General features: G+C 51.8%; 2 protein-coding genes across 2 annotated transcripts in view; one reads left to right on the top strand and one right to left on the bottom strand.

Annotated features, from left to right (window-relative positions):
• The window catches only part of Slc1a7 (solute carrier family 1 member 7), a 43,287-nt gene that overhangs the window by 13,941 nt on the left and 10,660 nt on the right, over positions 1-18,686 (top strand). The window contains exon 3 of the mRNA XM_057784029.1: positions 10,928-11,143. Within this exon, the coding sequence (XP_057640012.1) occupies positions 10,928-11,143 (216 nt within the window). The remainder of the gene's footprint in view (positions 1-10,927; positions 11,144-18,686) is intronic.
• The window catches only part of Podn (podocan), a 35,785-nt gene continuing 33,011 nt past the window's right edge, over positions 15,913-18,686 (bottom strand). Inside the window, exon 13 of the mRNA XM_057784027.1 lies at positions 15,913-16,870. The gene's annotated coding sequence lies outside the window, so the exon portion shown is untranslated. The remainder of the gene's footprint in view (positions 16,871-18,686) is intronic.

Genomic DNA, 18,686 nt, shown 5'->3' with positions numbered 1-18,686 from the left:
TTGTCACGCTTGTTAGAAGCAGGTCACACTCAGGAGAGAGGCCTGAATGCACAGGGCCAGGGCCCTGGAGTATCTACATTTTTCATCTTCTCCTCCAGCTTCTTTCTTTATCTTCTAGTACAGCTGAGTCATGGTCTTTGTGTTTCAAAGTCACCTCCACTCAAGCTGTCCCTGCAGTGAGGCAGGATTGGGTGAGGCTGTTCAGATTCTGCTCTTCCAGAAATTTCTTCTGAAGTACAGCAGCTTTGCCATAGAGACAGAGCAATGAGTGACTCTCGCTGCCCAGTCAGGCTCTGGGACACAGTTGGTACCTAATAGTAATGACACCCACCATTAGTAAAGAGGCATGGGGAAGCAGTGGGGGGCAGAGTTCAGGACAAGTTTCATGGCCAATATTAGAACTGAGTCCTGAGGGAGGTTAAGAGTTATTTTTTATTTATATTGTTATTAATGATTATTTTGGAGGCAGGTTGCATGAATCCCACGCTAGCCTCAAACTTTTGATCCTCCTGACTCTACCTCCCAAATGCTGGGATTCCAGGTGTCTTGCTTTGTTATTGTTGTTAAAATGTTTGTCCTTCCTCCTCATGACAAATTCACCAGCTCCACAGTACGGCCCTCGGGTAATTGGTTCAGAAGCCTGGCATTGCCCAGAGTAGCTCAGGTCAGTTCACTGATAAAGCAAGAGGTGACCAAATGTAGACGTGAACACACGACGGCGGGGGGGGGGGGGGGGAGGGGGGGGAAGGGGCAGGACAGAGTCATGACCTCTGATGACCTCTGGCCAGAGTATTTCTTGTGGAGGCTCACTGTGTGTGGTGATCACCTTATGGTTAATATGTTGCTGGTGGGACAATTTGGTTACTTAACTGTACAACCAGAGTGTCTCCAGGTTTTCTGTGTTCTGTATCTGAGGTGCCACTGGTCTCTGCTATAGGCCTACCTTGCATGTATTTATCTGGAGTAAATTCAATTCTGTGTTCCCCCAAAGGCGGGAGCTCCCCCTTTGATGTGCTGTGCTCTTCCAACCCCCTCCCCCACTGCAGTGGCCTTCCAAGGGAACCTCACTCTGCTCCCAGCAGTCTCCACGTTCCTGAGTCCCTCCAAGCCCCAGCAATTCTGCCCTCCTGGCGCCCCTGAGGCCTGGAGAGGGGTTATTCTTAGTGATGTCCATGCGCATGCTGACTGCCTTATCTGACGCTCATCCAATGAAAGAGCAAGACTGGAGCCGAGTGAACCTCAGCAGAGCGAGACCACATTAACAGCTGAGGCAAGTTTAGTCGGGGTTGGTTTGCGCCTTATTTACTGACTGGAAAACTCAGTTTAGGCTGAAACCCAGGGTCTTGCTCTTGAGACCCCCTCCACTCCAGAGGCCAAGGTCTGTTGTAGGGAGCTGCGGGCTGCGTTCCTGCCACCCAGCTCCTGGCTGCCTGGCTAGCTTATGCCCCAAAATAAGGACACACAAACTGTATTCTTTTAAACACTGCTTGGCCCATTAGCTCTAGCTTCTTACTGGCTAATTCTTACATCTTGATTACCTATTTCTATTAATGTGTGTAGCACCCCAAGGTGCGCTTACTGGGAAGATTCTAGCCTACGTCCATCTTGGGCCGGAGCTTCATCGCGTCTGCCCTGGAGAAGAGCGGCATCGCGTCTGAGCTCACTTCCTCTTCCTCCCAGCATTCTGTTCTGTTTACTCCACCTATCTAAATTCTAACCTATGAGGGCCAAGCAGTTTCTTTATTAATTAACCAATGACCTTCTCCATCAAAGGTCAGCTTCTGTCACTCAGTAGAAGCTCCGGGTATCTCAGAGGGATTGTAGGGCTGGCCAGCTATTAGCACTGAGGCTCTGGGTCTTTCTGCATAGTGTCTCCATGAATTGCAGGACCCATGAAGTACAGAAGACATATGTCCCTGCTCCAGCCACGGAGATACTGTCACCCCTTCCATAAGTCACCCCTGAGCGCCCATTCTTCATTGTTCTCAGCGTGTCCTAAGATTAGCACCCTAGGGTTGAGCCTTAGTCTCCTTTCCCTTCCCTGGTTCTCCCGAGAGCCTTTGCTGCCAGCTCACTTCATAGGCCCCCTGGTGTACACTGCCACTAACTTCAGTGACAAGGAACGGGGTTCAGAGCTTTAGTCTTTCCTTGCAGAGGGTCCTTGAGCCTCTATTGCAAATTGGTGCACCTTTCTACAAGTCTATAGCTCTTCCATTAGCCACGAAGGGGCCCCCTTCCCCTGGGCAGCAAGCCCTTTCTTGCCTCACATCTGCCACTGGGGAGATTTTTTCCCAAGTGAAACTGGCAACAAGGGGAGTCCCCCCCAAAAAGCCCATCTTTATTACTGAGTGTTGGCACCTCATACAAAGTTGAAAATTTCTGCATCACATGACAATGGTGTCTGGTCAGCAGAATCGCTACAGCACGATCCTTAACTTACGTTGGGTTCTCACCCAAGAGTGGTACTCAGGTGGAAGTCATGTAATTTGCCATTCTCAGCCCTCCTCTGTAGTTCTACCCATCCCTGGTTCCTTTCACGCATGCTCCTGGGACCCAGAAGCCTTCTTTTCCCACTTTCTCCCAATAAGGATGTTTGTTGCTGTAATATCCTCTTTCTTTAGAATTCACAGACCAACAGAAAAAGAAAAAAAAACCCACAGCTTTCTGTTCCTTTAAGTTCTTGGAGAATACCTTCCTGTTTCTTCCACGAAAACAAATCTGCCTCCTGCTTATTTTGGTTTTCATTCAACAAAACGTTTTAGGAGTTTCCACTCTGTGCCCGTGCCCCAAGGCTCTTCCACTCTTCCACTGGGGGCTGCAGCTGGACCCTTTCCCATCACCGGTTCCTGCGGTACTCCAAGACACACACTGGGGCATTTCTGTACCTGGGGCTCTAGAGTTACCTCGAGTTAAGTTGTTTCTAACATTCCTGGCCTCTGCCATAAAATAGACCCAGCAAATGTGCAAACTTCCAAGGCATATGGGTGTGTATAATATGTGGCCCATTGTGGCTCTATTAGGGCTGAACCTTGGGATGTTAACTGTGCCTTGCTCTCACACGTCCACAGACAAGGGCAGCAGAAAAACTGAGGGTGATTAGCTCAGCATCTGGATCCAGCCAGAGCCTCCAATTCTTCCATTGTTTTTTTTTTTTTCTTCCTCTCCCCTCCTCCAGTTTCTCAAACTAGGCATCATTCAAGGAAGCAGAAGCCATGTGTTTGTGATTCACCGAGTCTGAGCATGGCAGTGTTTTGTCAGCTCTGCCTCGGAGAGAAGTCATGTGCGTGTGCTTGTGTGGGAGCTTCGTGTGGGTCTGTAGCGAGCTTGGGTACATTTGTATGCCCACGTATGGATCGTTTCTCTCCCTGTTTCTCGTAAGAATTTTCAACGGATATTTCTCAGAATCAGGAAATCATGTTTGGTCAAGAGTCTCCCCGCCTGTTCTCCCCCTGGCTGAGGCACTCTATTTTGGCAGGCTGCACCTCACACCCACGTTCTGACTCCTTGGAGATGGGCCTGGGCCAAGCAGTCTTGAAGTCTGGTTTGGGAGCCAGAATGCAGAGCAGTTTCCCTGGGCTCTGCGGAACAGACTGCAGGCCTGAGGTGGCCACAGCCTCCAAGTGTCAAAGTTGGTATGGCCTGAACTTCTGGACTCAGCCCTGAAGTCAAGTTAGCCTTTCTGTGAAGGGCCCTGCTGTTCCTGCAGTGGAAGCTGGGAACCTTTCTTGGCCCTCTTGTCTTGTTAGCTGAGCTTCTTGCTGATCAAAAGAGGAAACAGCCCAGCTGGGGTCTGTGCTAGGGCAGACCTTCAGCCTAGAGATTCAGAAAGACTTCGTCTGTCTCAGATGCCCTGGTCTTGCTGTTTCCACTTTCACTTCCTGCTCACCTTCCCAGGATCTCTTGGACAGGATCTCCAGGAAGGTGGATCCAGCTCCCTAGGGGGCTCCCAACTGCTTTTGATCTCTCTTGGTCACAGTGGTGACTCAGAGATTTGTGTCTTTACGCTGCAGGTCTTACTACCTACTAAACAAGGTCCTTGAGGACCACAAGCCCTCATTCATTTCTGAGACCCCAGGTACTCAGAGTAAGCGCCCACCCTGGTTGGTGTGGTAACACATATACAAGGCTGGGGAGGTAGGTGGTTTCAAAAGAGTTCCTGTCATCCTCCGGCAGAAACTCTCTGTGCCCAGCAGAGCCTCATTCAGACAGGCCCAATCTGAGCCTGGGGACAGACACCTGTGACTCCAACTGGAGGAATGTTAGGAGACGTGCTTCCGAATGCATATGGCCTTCCCTTCTCTCGGGAGTGGTCCTTGTAGACACAGCCTGATTCTGGTCCACCTGGCAGGTGTGTCTAAGAAGTCACTACTCATGGTGAAGACTGTGCCCTCCTATGCTTGGCCTTCTGTGCCGCGTAAGAGAGACAGCTCTACGGAAGCCCACCTAGGAATCAGAGAGGTCTGGTCTGTGTAGCTGCAAAAAGCAGCTGTGTCCAAAGGTGATCCTCTCCTCTGAAGGTAGATTTCATCCTGGCTCTGGGAAAAGTACTTCCTAAAGGACAAATCAGTCCGGGTGGCTGCTGCCCTGGAGTGGTGTAAGCAGAGGCTCCGGGGATCTCTGCACTTTGGAGGGAGTGCTGGGGCCAGATGGCCCATATTTTAGTGAACTGGCACCAAGGCATCCTGCCCCGAGTCCTAGATGGAATCGCCTGGGGGAGTAGGGGTGTGGCAGAGCCATCTGGGAAGTGGAACCAGGCGCTAGCGTGGTACTTGCTGTCAGACTGTGCCTGTCATCTGCCGAGGACATGGTCAGAAAGACTGATGGGAGACCCCTCACTCACGGCCTGCACCCCTTCACACACACACACTTCCTCGCCCGCCTGGTAGACTGCCTATAGCCTGAGAAGTTAGCTAAGGTCAGAGTCCAGGACTCAGCTCAGGGACCCAGGTTCATTCTTGTTCCTCAGGTCTATACGTAGCAGCTGTTGTGCCTGGATGTTGTGCTGGACCCCTGAGCACCCACTGTGTGATTTCAGGAAGTTGCTTGCAGTGTCTCAGAGAGGTTCACTCCAGGGTGGAACGGCTCTGACAGAAGTTGCTACAGGCATTGAGCTGAGGACCTATAGCTCCCTCTCAGCCCCAGAATCCCAGTCTGCTGGCCTCCAGGCTCTGGGGTTCTTGCCCCAGAATCCCAGTTGCTTCCACTAGAGCGTTTGTCTCTTTTACTGCCTGTCAACCCCAGTTGCTGTCTGAGGGACACATCACCCTCCCTGTCCCTTTCCCAGCAGGACTGAACCTCAGGGCAGGTCTGTGGCAGCCTCAATCCCTCAGGCTAATGGCCCCAAGTCCCAGGTACTCATCAGGGTACCAGCAAGCAAACTGCCAACATCCCCTTCCCCGTGGCACTACGGCAACTCAGCTCTCTTCCCAGCCACCTCAGTGTTCCCGCTGTCCGGTGCTCCGAGCCAAATGCAGCCCAGGACTTGTCTGTGTTCGGTTTCATCGCGTCAGATTTGGCCCGTGATTCTAGCTTGCTGGGGTCCTTCATCCAACACGTCAGCTGTTCCTTCCAGCTTGTTGTCGTCTGCAAATCTGATTCACATGCTGTCGGCGGCCTTGGCCAAGCCATTGATAAAAATGACTAGAAAGGAGAGGGCTGAAAGCAGAGCCCTGAAGACCCTGTCTGCTGTCTGCAACTGTTGTTCAACTCCATGTGGTTGCCGACACCCTCTCTGGTCCCTGCAGGTCTAGCTCCAAGAGTCTCTACGTCCAAAACACACAGTACCGGGGAACTCGCCTCAGCCTGGCGAGGGGACCAGAGTTAGCTCAGCTGACCAGTTCTCAGGGAACCTACATGGGATACTCAAAGTCACCAGAACCCCAAGCCATCCTTACTATCTGGTCCAGAGCATTCCCATGTTTAACATCTCACATCAGCAAACCGACACTCAGGTCTAGCCAGGCCCTGGGCTCTGTGGACCTAGGAGCAAGCCAGACTGAGGCCTACGCTGAGAGGGATCCAGAAAACCTGGTGCTTGTTAAATAGTTTATGCTGGTATCAAACTCTCTGTCCTCCTGCCTTGACCCCACGTGTAAAGATTATAGACCTAGTCCGCTTCCCTCACTTTCTGCTACTCCACTGACACCCTGTGCTAGACTCAGGGTCTGGTCTTAGGGAACTGGGGTGAGCATACGGTCACAATGTCCTTCAACAAACTGAGAGGCACATGGTGCTTCGTAGAGAAGATGGCCGAGGTGGCCACTGTCGGGGAAGCGCTCCAGAGGACATGATGTCTGGGATGACCTTGTTACAGTGGAGAGAAAGCAGGGAATGGTGGAGAGGAGGTGGCTGGAGCAGGCGAGGAGACAGGAAGGCCAGCCCCAAATGGCCTTCTCTTGTATGGGCACGGCACTCGCCACCTAAGGTCAGGCACTCTACAGTGAGGTGCTCAGTTATCTGGTCAGCACTGGGGTTCAACAGTGCCAACCTAGATGTTGATGTGGAAGCCAGGTGAGGTGCTTAGGTGGCCCTCCTCTTCATCAGGAGCCTGGCGGTCAAGGCCTTCCTTCCCCCACTCCTGCAGATTGAAACGGGCTGGGAGTCAGGCAGCTCCCTACCATCTCGATAAGCTAATGTTTGTAATCACTTCAATCTCTTGATCCCCAATCCCTGGGCACTCAGGAGTGAACCAGATGGCCTGAGGGGGGTGTGGGCCTCTGGGCTCCCACCCTCCCGGGGACCTTTCACTGACCTTAGGTACTCCTAAGAGCAGCCAGCTAAGCCTGGACCGGGACAGACAACACAGCATTGTCCTCACCCTAAGTCAGGAGGAATAGCTGAGGTCATCGCTATGGAATCTACGACTCCATCTGTAAGCCTTGGTCTAGCAGCCCAGCAGATGTCATCTGGACTCTATTTGGTTACTTCCTTAGTCGGCAGGCTCACTACCACAAATCTATAGCTGTAACTATGGACAAGTAAGAGCTCTGAGAACTGAACTGAGACAGGATCACATGGGCTGGCTCACACAACAGTCATCTTCCCCAACTGGGCCTGAGACCAGGACCTGACCTATTACCAAGAGACACTGGAGAGAGGGGTCAGGAACCCCTATTCCAGTCTTGATTCTAGAACTTACTTCTTGAGTAGCCTAGCCTCTCTCCAGCCTGAGCTCCATTGTCCTTATGTGCAGTTGCCCCAGACTGCCCAATATGACAGCCCCTAGCCTAGCAAGCACCTGAAGTGCAGCCAGTACATAAATACTGATTCACCCACTAATTTTAATTAAAATGGAAAGCCTGAGCAGCATAAAAATTTCGCATGGATTATGCGTGGCAGTGGTTGGGTATCCTGGGTTAAAGTATTATTAAACAGACTCCATAGTTCCTTTTAATTTTTTTTTATTGGAGATAGAGCTTCACTATGTGACCTGGGCTGACTTTGCCTCTCTGAACTTTTCTAAACTAACTAAGGGGCTCAGGGGCACAGACCTATAATTCTAGCACTTGGAAGGTGGAGAAAGGGGATTGCGGAGATTAAGGCCAGTCTCTCAAAATAAAATAAATAAATAAATAAAAAAAAGATAACTATTAGCAAATCTAAATGACGAATGGGTCTGACCTGGGGACTCCTCAGGGTGCCACTGACTTACAAGGCTGTTGAGTTGTGGAATGAGGCAGACAGTCAAGTCTTTGGGGAGCTGAAAAGCTCCTGGCACACTGTAGCTTCCATGACTGTCAGGCAGAAAGCCTGGGGCTGTGCCTTCAACCACACAAGACGTACTTGTTCTGGACATAAGAGAGAATATGGAGAAACAGGAAAAACAACAACAAAAAATGACAGTGGCCCCTCCCCCTCCACAGTCTGCTGCTCTCTTTATTCAGTTACATGCACTAGCGAGCGAGCAAGCCAGCAAGCCAGCGAGCGAGCGAGCATCCACAAGGCTTAACACCCTCCCAAGTTCCAAAGCAGAGGTTCTCAACCTGTAGGTCACAACCCCTTTGGGCCAAAAAACCTTTTCACAGGGATCGTATATCAGATAGCTATCATATCAGATGTTTACATTATGATTCATAACAGTAGCAAAATTACACTTAAGAAGATGCAATGAAAATAATTTTATGGTTGGGGTCACCGCAGCATGAGGAACTGGATTAAAGGGTCAGCATCAGGGAGGTTGAGAAACACTGTCCTAAACTCTCAGTTCTAAAGAAACTCACCAGCAGGAGGAACCCCAAATACCAAATAGTAGACGTTTCCACCCCATTCCGGTGCCCACCTGTATAAGGAGTGCCGCCGCCCTCACCCAGGGTCTGTGTTCTCCTGGCACTCTCCTGCCAGTCTTGGTGGTCACTGCCGGCCTGGGGAGCTGCCTACTCTCTCGGCTCTCATTCTGTCTTTTCAGACAACGGTGCTCTCTGGAGTTGGGCCACAGTGCCCTCAAGCTCCAACTACATTTGCATTTCCCCTCTGCCTCCCACAGCTAGGTGTCCAAGTTGGTACCACCTCACTGGGCCCCTTCCTCAGGAGCCGTGGTCCTAAGGAGATCTGATTCTCATCATGCCCCATCCACAATCCTTCGAGCTATAAGTCTGGGCTGCAAGTCAGAGAGGGGTCTGTTTCCCGAGACGCTCTGGGCTCCCTGAAGCTGAATCTCCTTTCCACTTCACTTCTCACTTCGGTAGTCTTTCCAGGGGTAGATCTGTCCCTGACGGTGGCTACCCAGCACAGCTAGACACAAATATCTTTTCATCTCGAGTTCCAAATGTTGCCTCTGCCCATTTCAGTGGCTTCAGGGGATTCACAGTTTATCTCAGAACCTTCAATCCTGAGAATCTTTTGTTCTGTCCTCTGTCTCCCTAGGCAGAAATTGTTAAGACAAAGTACCTGGGAAGCAATGGTTGCTCCCTCTCCTCAGCACCCCTTGGTGCCCCCGAGTCCCATTGGCTCACCATTCAAGGCCACCTACCACACCTCACACAGAACCTGAGCTACCTCCCTGAGCAGCCCAGTGTCCCCACACTTTAAAATCTCCTGATGCCTTCTGCCATCCACTCCGTTGGCCCCATCTCTAAATCCTCCCCGTCTTGGAGGAAATGGCTCCGATACTGCCACCTCCAGGAAGCCCTTCCCTACTGTCTTAGCTGGTGCTCTCTCTCCCTAATAGAAATCACCCTCCATTGTCACCTTCCTTATTGTGCAGCTCTGTGTCCCCTTGTGTCCTGGTGTTCTTGTCTGCCATTTCCCTGCTTCCCGTCAGAGTAACAGGGACAGGATCCAGACACTAAATCAGACGGGCCCACAGCTGGCCTGAGGTCTGGTCCAGCAGGGCACTAGTGTGGGAGAATTGGGGCCGATCCTCTCTCAGGGTCTGGCTTCCCTATGGCCCACAGCAGGTGGGCTTCACCACAGTTCTGCTGAGGGAAGGCAGAGGTAATCTTCCTTGGATAATGGTCCCAGAGCCTCGTTTCCTCTGCTGACAATCCCATTACTGGCCTTTGCGATTTATGCCTGAGACCAACCCTAAGCCCATCACTAGCATATGGCGTCCTGGCAGAGGCGGAGAAATGAGATTGTGCAGCACTTCCTTCTTTGCTTCCTTCTTTGCTTCCTTCTTTGCTTCCTTCTTTGCTTCCTTCTTTGCTTCCTTCTTTGCTTCCTTCTTTGCTTCCTTCCTTCCTTCCTTCCTTCCTTCCTCCCTGCCTTCCTGCCTCCCTGCCTCCCTCCCTCCCTGCCTGCCTGTCCTGGAGCCATACTCTGGGACAACCTTGTGTCCCCAGCCTATCCTGTCAGGGGCACCTTATAACAACTCAAAGAAATAGGGTGGGTACAGAAGAAAGCACAGGGACCAGGAGAGGGGGCTAGGCATCATGAGAGGCCTCCAGGAGGAGGGACCTTTGCCCTGGGCTTACTGGGAGGAACAATTCATGCCTACAGCCAAGCAGAACTGCCCAGGTCTCAGGGATAGGCCCTGTTCTACGGGGTGGGCGCTAGCTGCTGCTGGCTATCAGGCTGACACGGAGGAGAACATGAGGAATGGGGCGGATTATCTGCTCTTGTTTACATGATTAGAACCAGACAAATACTTCCTTTATCTGAAAGAACGAAAGGGCTTTGGAGGAAAATCCTTTTGGCAGCGAAACAAAGTGCAAACATTTCCATAATTAATCTCTCGACTCCCTCCCCCAAAGCAGAGACACCTTCAGCACTGGCCAGGCAAGGGGGTGGTCTGGATCAGGTGCACTTTGGAGGATACGCCTCTGTGTCCTCATGTGGAGAGGGGGATCTGGGACCCCCTCGACAGAAGGAAGACTGACTTGTTAGCGGTCGCTTGGCCAGCCTGCAGGCTAGGTCCCTGTCTCTCCCTCACTCATTAGCTCCTTCAGGAAGTCTGTAGTGGCCTCTAGGTCCTTACTCATGCCATCAGCCAGTGCTATGGGCATTGGGGACCCAAAGAGAAGTCAGACATGTCCTTTTCATGGGCATTCAGTCTTGTGATTGCATTAGGCAGGTAAGTACATCGTGACAACCAGGTCATGAGAGAAGAGGCTGAGGGAGCCCCAGGACAGACCCCTACCATTGGCCGTGTGAAAGGACTTTGTTGTGGAAGTGACATGGCCTGGTCCTGTCTCGTGAGGAGTTGGGCAAGTAAAAGGGGCTTCTGTGAGGCGTCATGCAGTGGGAACAGCGTGAGTAAGGGTCTGGAGGTGTCGTGGACTGGACTGGAGACCCAGGTTTCAGAGAGAGAGAGAAAGAGAGAGAGAACAGAGCAAGGGAGGTTCGGAGCCTCGTGACCGGAAGTCCCAGAGGGAGACTTCCTAAAGCACATGATGGCACAGGGCTCAGTGAACGGGACCCCAGTGAGCACACCAGAGTCTATGGCCAAAGTCTTGTGCCTCTCACGAACCTGACCCACCTTACCTTCCAGCTTGATGTCCGGCCTTGCCTCCCTGGATGCCAAGACCTCCAGCCGCCTGGGCATCCTCACTGTGGCATACTACCTGTGGACAACCTTTCTGGCTGTAGTCGTGGGCATCATCATGGTCTCCATTATCCACCCTGGCGGTGCAGCACAGAAGGAGATAACCGAGCAGAGTGGGAAGCCAGTCATGAGCTCAGCTGATGCCCTGCTGGACCTTGTCCGGTAATGCTCCATCCATATGCTCTTGGAATCCCCAGGCCTGGCACAGGTCCCCTGAGTGGCCTCCAGAGGGTACACAGAGTATGGGACTCAGGCCAGCTCTTTATTATATGTGGCAACATGGAGTAGGATGAGCCTTGTGACCCTCAAGTACACGGACATGGGTGGTGAACACTCTCTGTCCCCTGCTCTCGGCCTGCCTGCTAGGCTCTGCTCTGCCACTTCCATGGGGTTGGGAGCAGGTGAGGGACACAAGGCTGAGAAGGGCTGTGAGCTGACTGATCCCACAGCTGTTGTACCACCCAGCCTGCAAGGCAGGAGGCCAGTAGTTATGATCCCTCCTTTCCTCTATTGGCCTCTTTGCCCTAAATGAGAAAACAAGACCCAAAGAAGCCATGTGGCTTTCCCAGTCTATCTAGCAGGGAGGGGAGGCACCAGGACTCCATCCAGGCTGCCTGGCACTCAGGACAGTGCCTTTGTGGAGCCACTTCAGCTCCATGGACCTGAGCCTGCTCCCTGCCTGTCAATTACCCTCCTGGCCCTCACCAGTGCCAGCCCTGGGCCCAGGCCTGGATCAGGAGGCTCAGTCTCCACCCTGCCATACTCTAGAGGAGTCGCTCTCTCAGGAGAGAGAGACTATGGCATGCAGGCTCACTTTAAACAGCCACAGGAAGCAAGTTCGATTTATTTCTGCAGTGGTGATGATCCAGCCCAGGGTCTTCTACATGCTGGGCAAATGCTCTGCGGTTGAACACAGCCCGTGCCCAAATTATAACTTTCAAACACAGGAGTGTCATAGTCCAATGTAGAAGGCTCCCCCTGCCCCGGCCCCGCCACCAGAGAGGCTACAAACCAGAGTTGAGCAGGGCAGGAGAGGAAGCAGGACTGCGATGGCACAGGGTGATGGTCATTGGGTGGGGTTGGGAAGACTGGCATGGTTAGCAGGAACACCATCAGGAGCCCGGAGCATGAGAGAGTAAGGGTGGAGAGGAGGGTGCTGCTGGCTGTGGCCCAAGCACCTGAGTGGATAACATGTGGTAACCAAGCCAGAGGAAGGTTCTGGAGCAGGCTCAAAGATGGAGAATTTGAAGTTAAGGAAAAGCACGTGGCCCTGAGGATGGGGGGTTTAGCTCAGGACATAGGAGTGTGTCAGTGCTGGACAGGCCCTGCACACACATCGTACTGGAAATGATCCGTGTCTTAGGGTTTTATTGCTGTGAAGAGACACCATGACTACAGCAACTCTTACACAGTTAACTGGGCTGGCTTCCAGTTTTAGAGGTTTAGTCGGTTATCATCATAGTGGGAAGCATGGTGGCATGCAGGCAGACACGGTGCTGGCAGGGTAACTGAGAGTTTTAGATCTGGATGGACAGAGAGCAGGAAAAGAGAGTGACACAGGGCCTGGCTTAAGCTTCTAAAACCTCAGAGTCCACCCCCCAGTGACACACTTCCTCCAATTAGGCGACACCTACTCCAACAAGGCCACATGTCCTAATCCTTTCAAATAATGCCATTCCCTATGAGCCTATGGGGACCATTTTCAAACTACCACAGCCTGGCAGACTCCACTGGCTGACTTGCTGCATGGATTCTTCTCACCTTCTAATCAGTCTAAGATATAAGTCCTGGCCTATCTAATACCAAAACCCCAGATTCATCAATTTGACACAAAACTGGTTATGGTTTGGGGAACTGTTGTGGGAAGTTTCTGATTTGTCTGCCCTGACTACTACACTCTAATAGGAGGGTACACAGGGCCCACTTTCCTGGGCATGAGTGGACTGCTGTAGACATTCCCTGGCTGTTTTCTTTCCAGTATGTTCACAGGTTCTAGCCTTCCTAGCACTGGGCTCCCTGCTAAGATAATCCTTATTTCATCTGAGCACACTTACAATGCTCTCTTCACTCAAGATCTCTGCTCAACCCTCTCGGTTAGGGTCCATTCTGTAAGAGCCACGGCTGACACATGGAAAGTATATTTATTTTTGCTGGAAGTGCAAGCCTTTCCCAAAGCCTTTGGAGATGAGTCAGGCACAAGTCTCTCCATTCCTCAAATCCTGGGGGACACAGCAGGGTCTCTGAGTGTTTCTCGTGGATGGGTGCTAGAGAGGAAGATTCTTTCCTCCCCCTTGGGACCCGATGAGAGAGCATCTCTCACTCTCGGTAGGACCGCTGATCCTGTGTGTCAGTCAGTTGCAGCTGTGTAACAAACACCCTGCACAGATGGACTTTAAATGTCAAACTGGGGTCTACAGTCAGCTGGAAGGGTCCGCAGATTCAGACTGAGCCCAGTCAGGGTCTGCAGGAGGTTAGTGGTCTGGATAACAGGGGGCTGGGATGGCTTGACAGAGAGCTGGCTGCTCATTGTCCATGCTTCAAGGCCAGCCCTGTTTTCTCAGAATGATGACATTCCTCATTGTGAGGAGAAGCTGGTCTGGGCATTTTCTTACCATGAAGGTTGAGGAGCTGGAAGTGAAGCATGAAGCTTTTGTAAGCCAGGTGATGAGACATCCCACACCATGGCTTTGAATGTCCCAAGACACCAGTGATGTCCACTTCTGGTTCAACCGGTAAACCTCTAGTGTCAACTCCTGGTTCTAACACACACTTGTCTACGTTATCTCCAAGCTAACATGTCCGAGGAAAAGACCTCAGCCCCACCCACCTCCCTCCACACCGCCCACTCTCCCACTCACCTCCCTCCACACCCTCCGCTCTCCTACCCCCTTATCCCTCCACACCGCTCCATCTCCCACTCACATCCATTCCTCTGTTAGCTCTCCCTTCAGACCCAGGCTCAGACCACGCCTCTCAGTGCCATGCCTGTCATTCTTACCACCACCTTCCATTTGAGTGTCCAGTGTGCTCCCCTGCTTTCTCTCTGCTCCAATCTGATGACTTCTCAGCACAGCAGCTCAGTAACCCATGCCTCCGTGTCCATGGCTCACCCACAAACTGTCCCCTTGGTGTCCATGGCTCACCCACAAACGGTCCCCTCGGTGTCCATGGCTCACTACATGCGGTCTCCTTGGTGCCCATGACTGACTTACAAGCTGTTCCCGCGGTCTCTGTGGTCTCTGTGGCTTGCAGCCATCACAACACCTCTTTCCCTCTCTGTAGCCTCACTCAGAGCCTCAGGGCTCCACTCCTCTCCTGACTCTAGCCACACCAGCCTCATCCAACCTTGTCCCATCCTGTGTGTCCTGTCTTCCTGCTGTCCCCACCTCTCCACCTGGCCTTTTCTGGCAAGTGAGCATAACTCTATTCTGCACAGTGCTGAGGGCTCTGCTCTGGGCCAACTCCCTGCTGTGAAGTTCTTTTATCTTCCCTTGGCTGAGTCTTTCTGCCCAGGCCCTCTCACTTCCTGACACAATGACATCCTCAGATTTCTTTATTTCTTCCTGTCACCCTCCCCGCCCCTGGTGGTGACAGTTTGTCACAGGCCTGTCCTGGAGCATAGAAAAGCATGTAGCTCATAGCCGATGCCTCATGCACAAGGTTGTCACACCGACTGAGCACTTGGGTCCTAAGTTTCCAGAAGAGCCTCTGCCATTCAGGAGAAGCACGTGCCCAGGAGCCCAGAGGACTTGGTCCTCGGCAAATCTGTGGGCTGCCTAGAGCCAACAGGGGCAGGAGGAGACGTGGGAGCGCAGGTGTCCTGGAGGCCAAGGAAAGCGGGATTTTGAGAAGCCTCCTTCTAAGAGCTGTTGTTTCTAGGATTATCCGTCGTTCCTCAGACCCTATGATTCAAGACAGCTTTCCCACCGGGTGGCAAAAACAGCTGATGTGTGGCGAGCCCAGCCCTCCCCACTTGCCTTCCCCTGCTGAGGGCTGCCAGGCTCTGGGTCCCACACATGTGTTAGAGTCAGATGTTCCGGCGTTCGTCTGCTCCTGGTGGCTTCTCCCGTGATGAAGTCAGTCCTTCTGCCCTGAGGCTCTGGAGAGCTACATGGCTGGGTACCGCTGACACCACATCTTTGTGGGATGGGGAGTTGGGGGCTTGCAGGGAAGGGGACATGCTTCCTGGGTGCTGAACCACCACCTTCGATACATGAGGTCTTACCTCCTTTCCTGCCCACCAGAAGCCACCGTGACCTTGAGTAGGTGGGTCTCTTTCCAGGGCCCCTTCTGCTCTATAACTGCACACACAAGGCCCACAGCCAGCAAGCACAAGCTTCTGGGGATGAGTAATGGGGCCACATTGGAAGAGCTCAACCTCAAACACTGTAAATGCCAGGTCTGGGTTGGCTTTCAGACCTCAAACATGGAATGCCGGGCCTGGGGTGGAGCTCAGTGGCAGGGTACAGGTATCTAGGTTTAATGAGGTTCTAGGTTTAATTCCTACCACCAAAAATAAGAACTGGAGAAGTTGGAAAGGGTGAACTGGAGCAGAGAGGGTAGCCAGGAGGCACAGGATGTCAGGAGGCAGCCCACCTTCAAGTCTCAGAACTGGAGGAACAAGTATGAGTGCCCCCATCAGGACCAACCACCATCCCCAAGAGTCAGAGGAGGAAGGCACACGGACATGGCTCTCTGGAGCTCTGGGAGGAAATGAGGGGCCCAGAGCAGGCATCTGCTAAATGCTGCTGTCAGAACAAGAACATGTGTGACCAGGACGGAGACCCTGGGGACACAAGTGACAACGTGAAAAGTCCGAAAGACAAAAGACTAGTCACACAGACACAGCCCTGGGGCTCGCCGCTAAGAAAGCGAAGATGTGTGCTCTTGTCTCAAAGATGATTTCAGATTACTGCAGACCGAGTCCCTAGCTGACCTGCCAAGTCATTAATTCATTTCCCAGGGCCCCAAGTCAGTGCCCTGACGTTGGCTCCCAGTGCGGCCTCGGGACGTCTGAGCAGAGTGCTAATCAGAGCTGGCTGGTCCTTTTCCCACCTTATTAAAACACCACAGAGATTAAGTAATAACTTGGCTCCACTTGGGGCTCCCTGTTAGCATCCTGAAGGCTGGATGAACCTCACAGGGGCTGCTCTTGAAAAGGAGCAATTCCTACCTTCGGGCCTTGGTGGGGGTCACAGGTTGGGAGTGTGTTTGGAACCATCTCAGTGGGAACTTAAGACCAGCAGATAGGATGGCAGCCTCGGCAGGGAGCCCAGGCCAGCTCCTGGGAGTTGCAGGTGTGGTAGTTCATATCCTCAGCCACATTCTGTCTATGCTTTAGGTAGCTGCTACCAGGCACAAGCCTCATGGGATAAAGAAAGGGTTTTCCTGTAAGAGTTCAAAACCAACAGAAAATGGGCATTTCCCCAATTAACAGTCAAAAGTACGCTTTTGTTTTTGTTTTGTTGTTGGCGGTGGTGGTAATGGTGGTGGGTTTTTGTTGTTTCTACTGTTGTTTGTTTTGTTTTCTGAGACAGGGTTTCACTCTGTAGACCAGGCTGGCCTCTAATTCAGAGAGATCTACCTGCCTCTGCATGTATCCCAATTGCTGAGATTAAAGGCGTGCACCACCACCCGAAAGTACAGGTCTTAACTGGGTCTGTCAGTTGACCAAGATGAGTCTGTATCTCAGCTGAGACCTGCACTGGCTGCTTGTTAAGAGAGTCCCAAGGCCCCGGGGGCTTCGCTGAGGGAAAGCTTCTTCTTAGAAGTGGGCCGTTCCTTATGCCCAGGATCTCAACTTGGCCGCCTGTGTTCTTGGTTGTGTTTAGCTCCTGGATCTCATCATCATTATGTTTCATGGTCCAAGAAGGCGGTTCATCTGTATTCCTGGAAGAGTGAAGAAAATTGGAGGAAAGGACACAAGGGTTCTAGACCAGTGGTTCTCAGCCTGTGGATCGCTAGTCCTTTGGCAAACCTCTATCTCTAAAAATATTTCTTTACGATGCATCAGAGTAGCAAAATGACAGTTACGAAGTAGCAATGAAATAATTTTATGGTTGGGGATCACCACAACATGAGGAACTGTATTAGAGGGTCACAGCATTTGGAAGGTTGAGAGCCCCTGTCCTAGACCAAAGTCATTCTTTAGGGATGGGGTTTAGTGACTTCCTCTCTAGGATGGGAATCAGGGTTTGATGGACAGGCCCCATGGATCTGTCACCCTAACAGGCCTACGTAAGCAAGGAAAGGAGAACACGCCCGGGTGGCAGCTAACCTGCTCTGCCATGGCCCCCCTTGCAAAGTGACCTCAAGCTAAAAGAAGTCTCGAATAAATGTACACTCTTGGCTTTTAGTTCTTTCTGGGCTAGAGTCTTTAAGGCTGACCACCTTCTAAGTTCCTTGAGCCTCCTGGGGCTCTTGACCAAGATTTTCACACTGTTAGGCAATCAGTGCAATCTGACGGCAGACATTAGCTTCCAACTCAAAGGGATCCCAGCTCCTGACCTCTGCTTCTCCCCTCCCTGGTGACAAAACTGAGACCCCTGGGGGCCTCTGCCTGGATAGCTCCTCCCCCACCTCCTCTGGCCAGATGTGTCCATGAAGCCTGAATCTTAAAGGCAGGTGTACAAACACTGCAGCCTCCGCTTCTGGCCACAGCCCCTGGGGAGGAGGCTTAGGAAACGAAGCACACTCATGTCCACATGCACAGTTTCACTCATGTGTGAGCTGAATCTGCAAAGAGGAGAATTGCCAAGCAAGCGAGCCAGGCAGACAGTGTTGGGTGGCAGGGGTGGGGGGGCAGTATCACAGCCATCACAGCCCATTCTGGGAAACCTGAACGAGAGGCTGTTAGCATCTCCAGCCTGAACCTTCCTAGAAGGGGCCTGGAGGGCAGAGGTGGGAGTGTCTTGATAAATCACAGCAGGGACCACCTGAAGGCACCCACTTCCCTCACCTCCCCAGTGTGCACTACCATTGTACAGAACTTTTTTAAAAAATGGTTTTGGCGATTTGCGTATCTTCTTTTGTGAAGTGAATTGCTGGGTATATCTTCCTGTCTTTGTCTATTGAAGTGTTACTGTCTTGTGACCCGTTTGTTTAAGCAGCAAATATTTTCAGAGTGCCTACTATGTGTCGGGCTCTCTTCTGGGGACAAAGAAAAAAAAAATGCCCTGCCATCTAGGGATCTGAGCTCTTGTGAGAGGGGACAGCTGGTGAAGACCGGGACCGCAGGGATTGTTGAAAATGTTTTAGATTCTGGATGATAACTTTGGCCATTGAGATGCCCCACCTTATCTAGCATTTATTTTAAAATTTCATTTGCATTGTAACCTTAGTAGGCATCTTGTTTATTCCCCAGATTGTCATTTTGGTATAATTTTTAGGTTTTCAGAAGGTAGCAAAGAAAAGAAATCCTACCTACCCTTACCAGTGACCCAGACGTTAGCATCTTCTGTAAACTAAGGAGTGGATTTGGGCCACCTTGAACTACAGTATAGACCTGGTCTGCTCGGTCTTTTGGGGCAAGGGCTCAGGCAGCCCAGACGGGTTTTGAACTCCTGATCTTCCTGTGTCCACCACTCCAGTGCTTGGGCTGCAGGCTTGTGCCGCCATTCCAGTTTGGATATCACTAATTTTTCCATTAATACCCTTTTCTGTGCCGGGATCCAAGCCAGGATGGCAGAGTGCACTGAGAATTTCT

Source organism: Chionomys nivalis, chromosome 11 (assembly GCF_950005125.1).
Source record: "Chionomys nivalis chromosome 11, mChiNiv1.1, whole genome shotgun sequence".
NCBI classification, from domain to species: domain Eukaryota; kingdom Metazoa; phylum Chordata; class Mammalia; order Rodentia; family Cricetidae; genus Chionomys; species Chionomys nivalis.
This window is presented reverse-complemented; position numbering and strand designations above follow the sequence as displayed.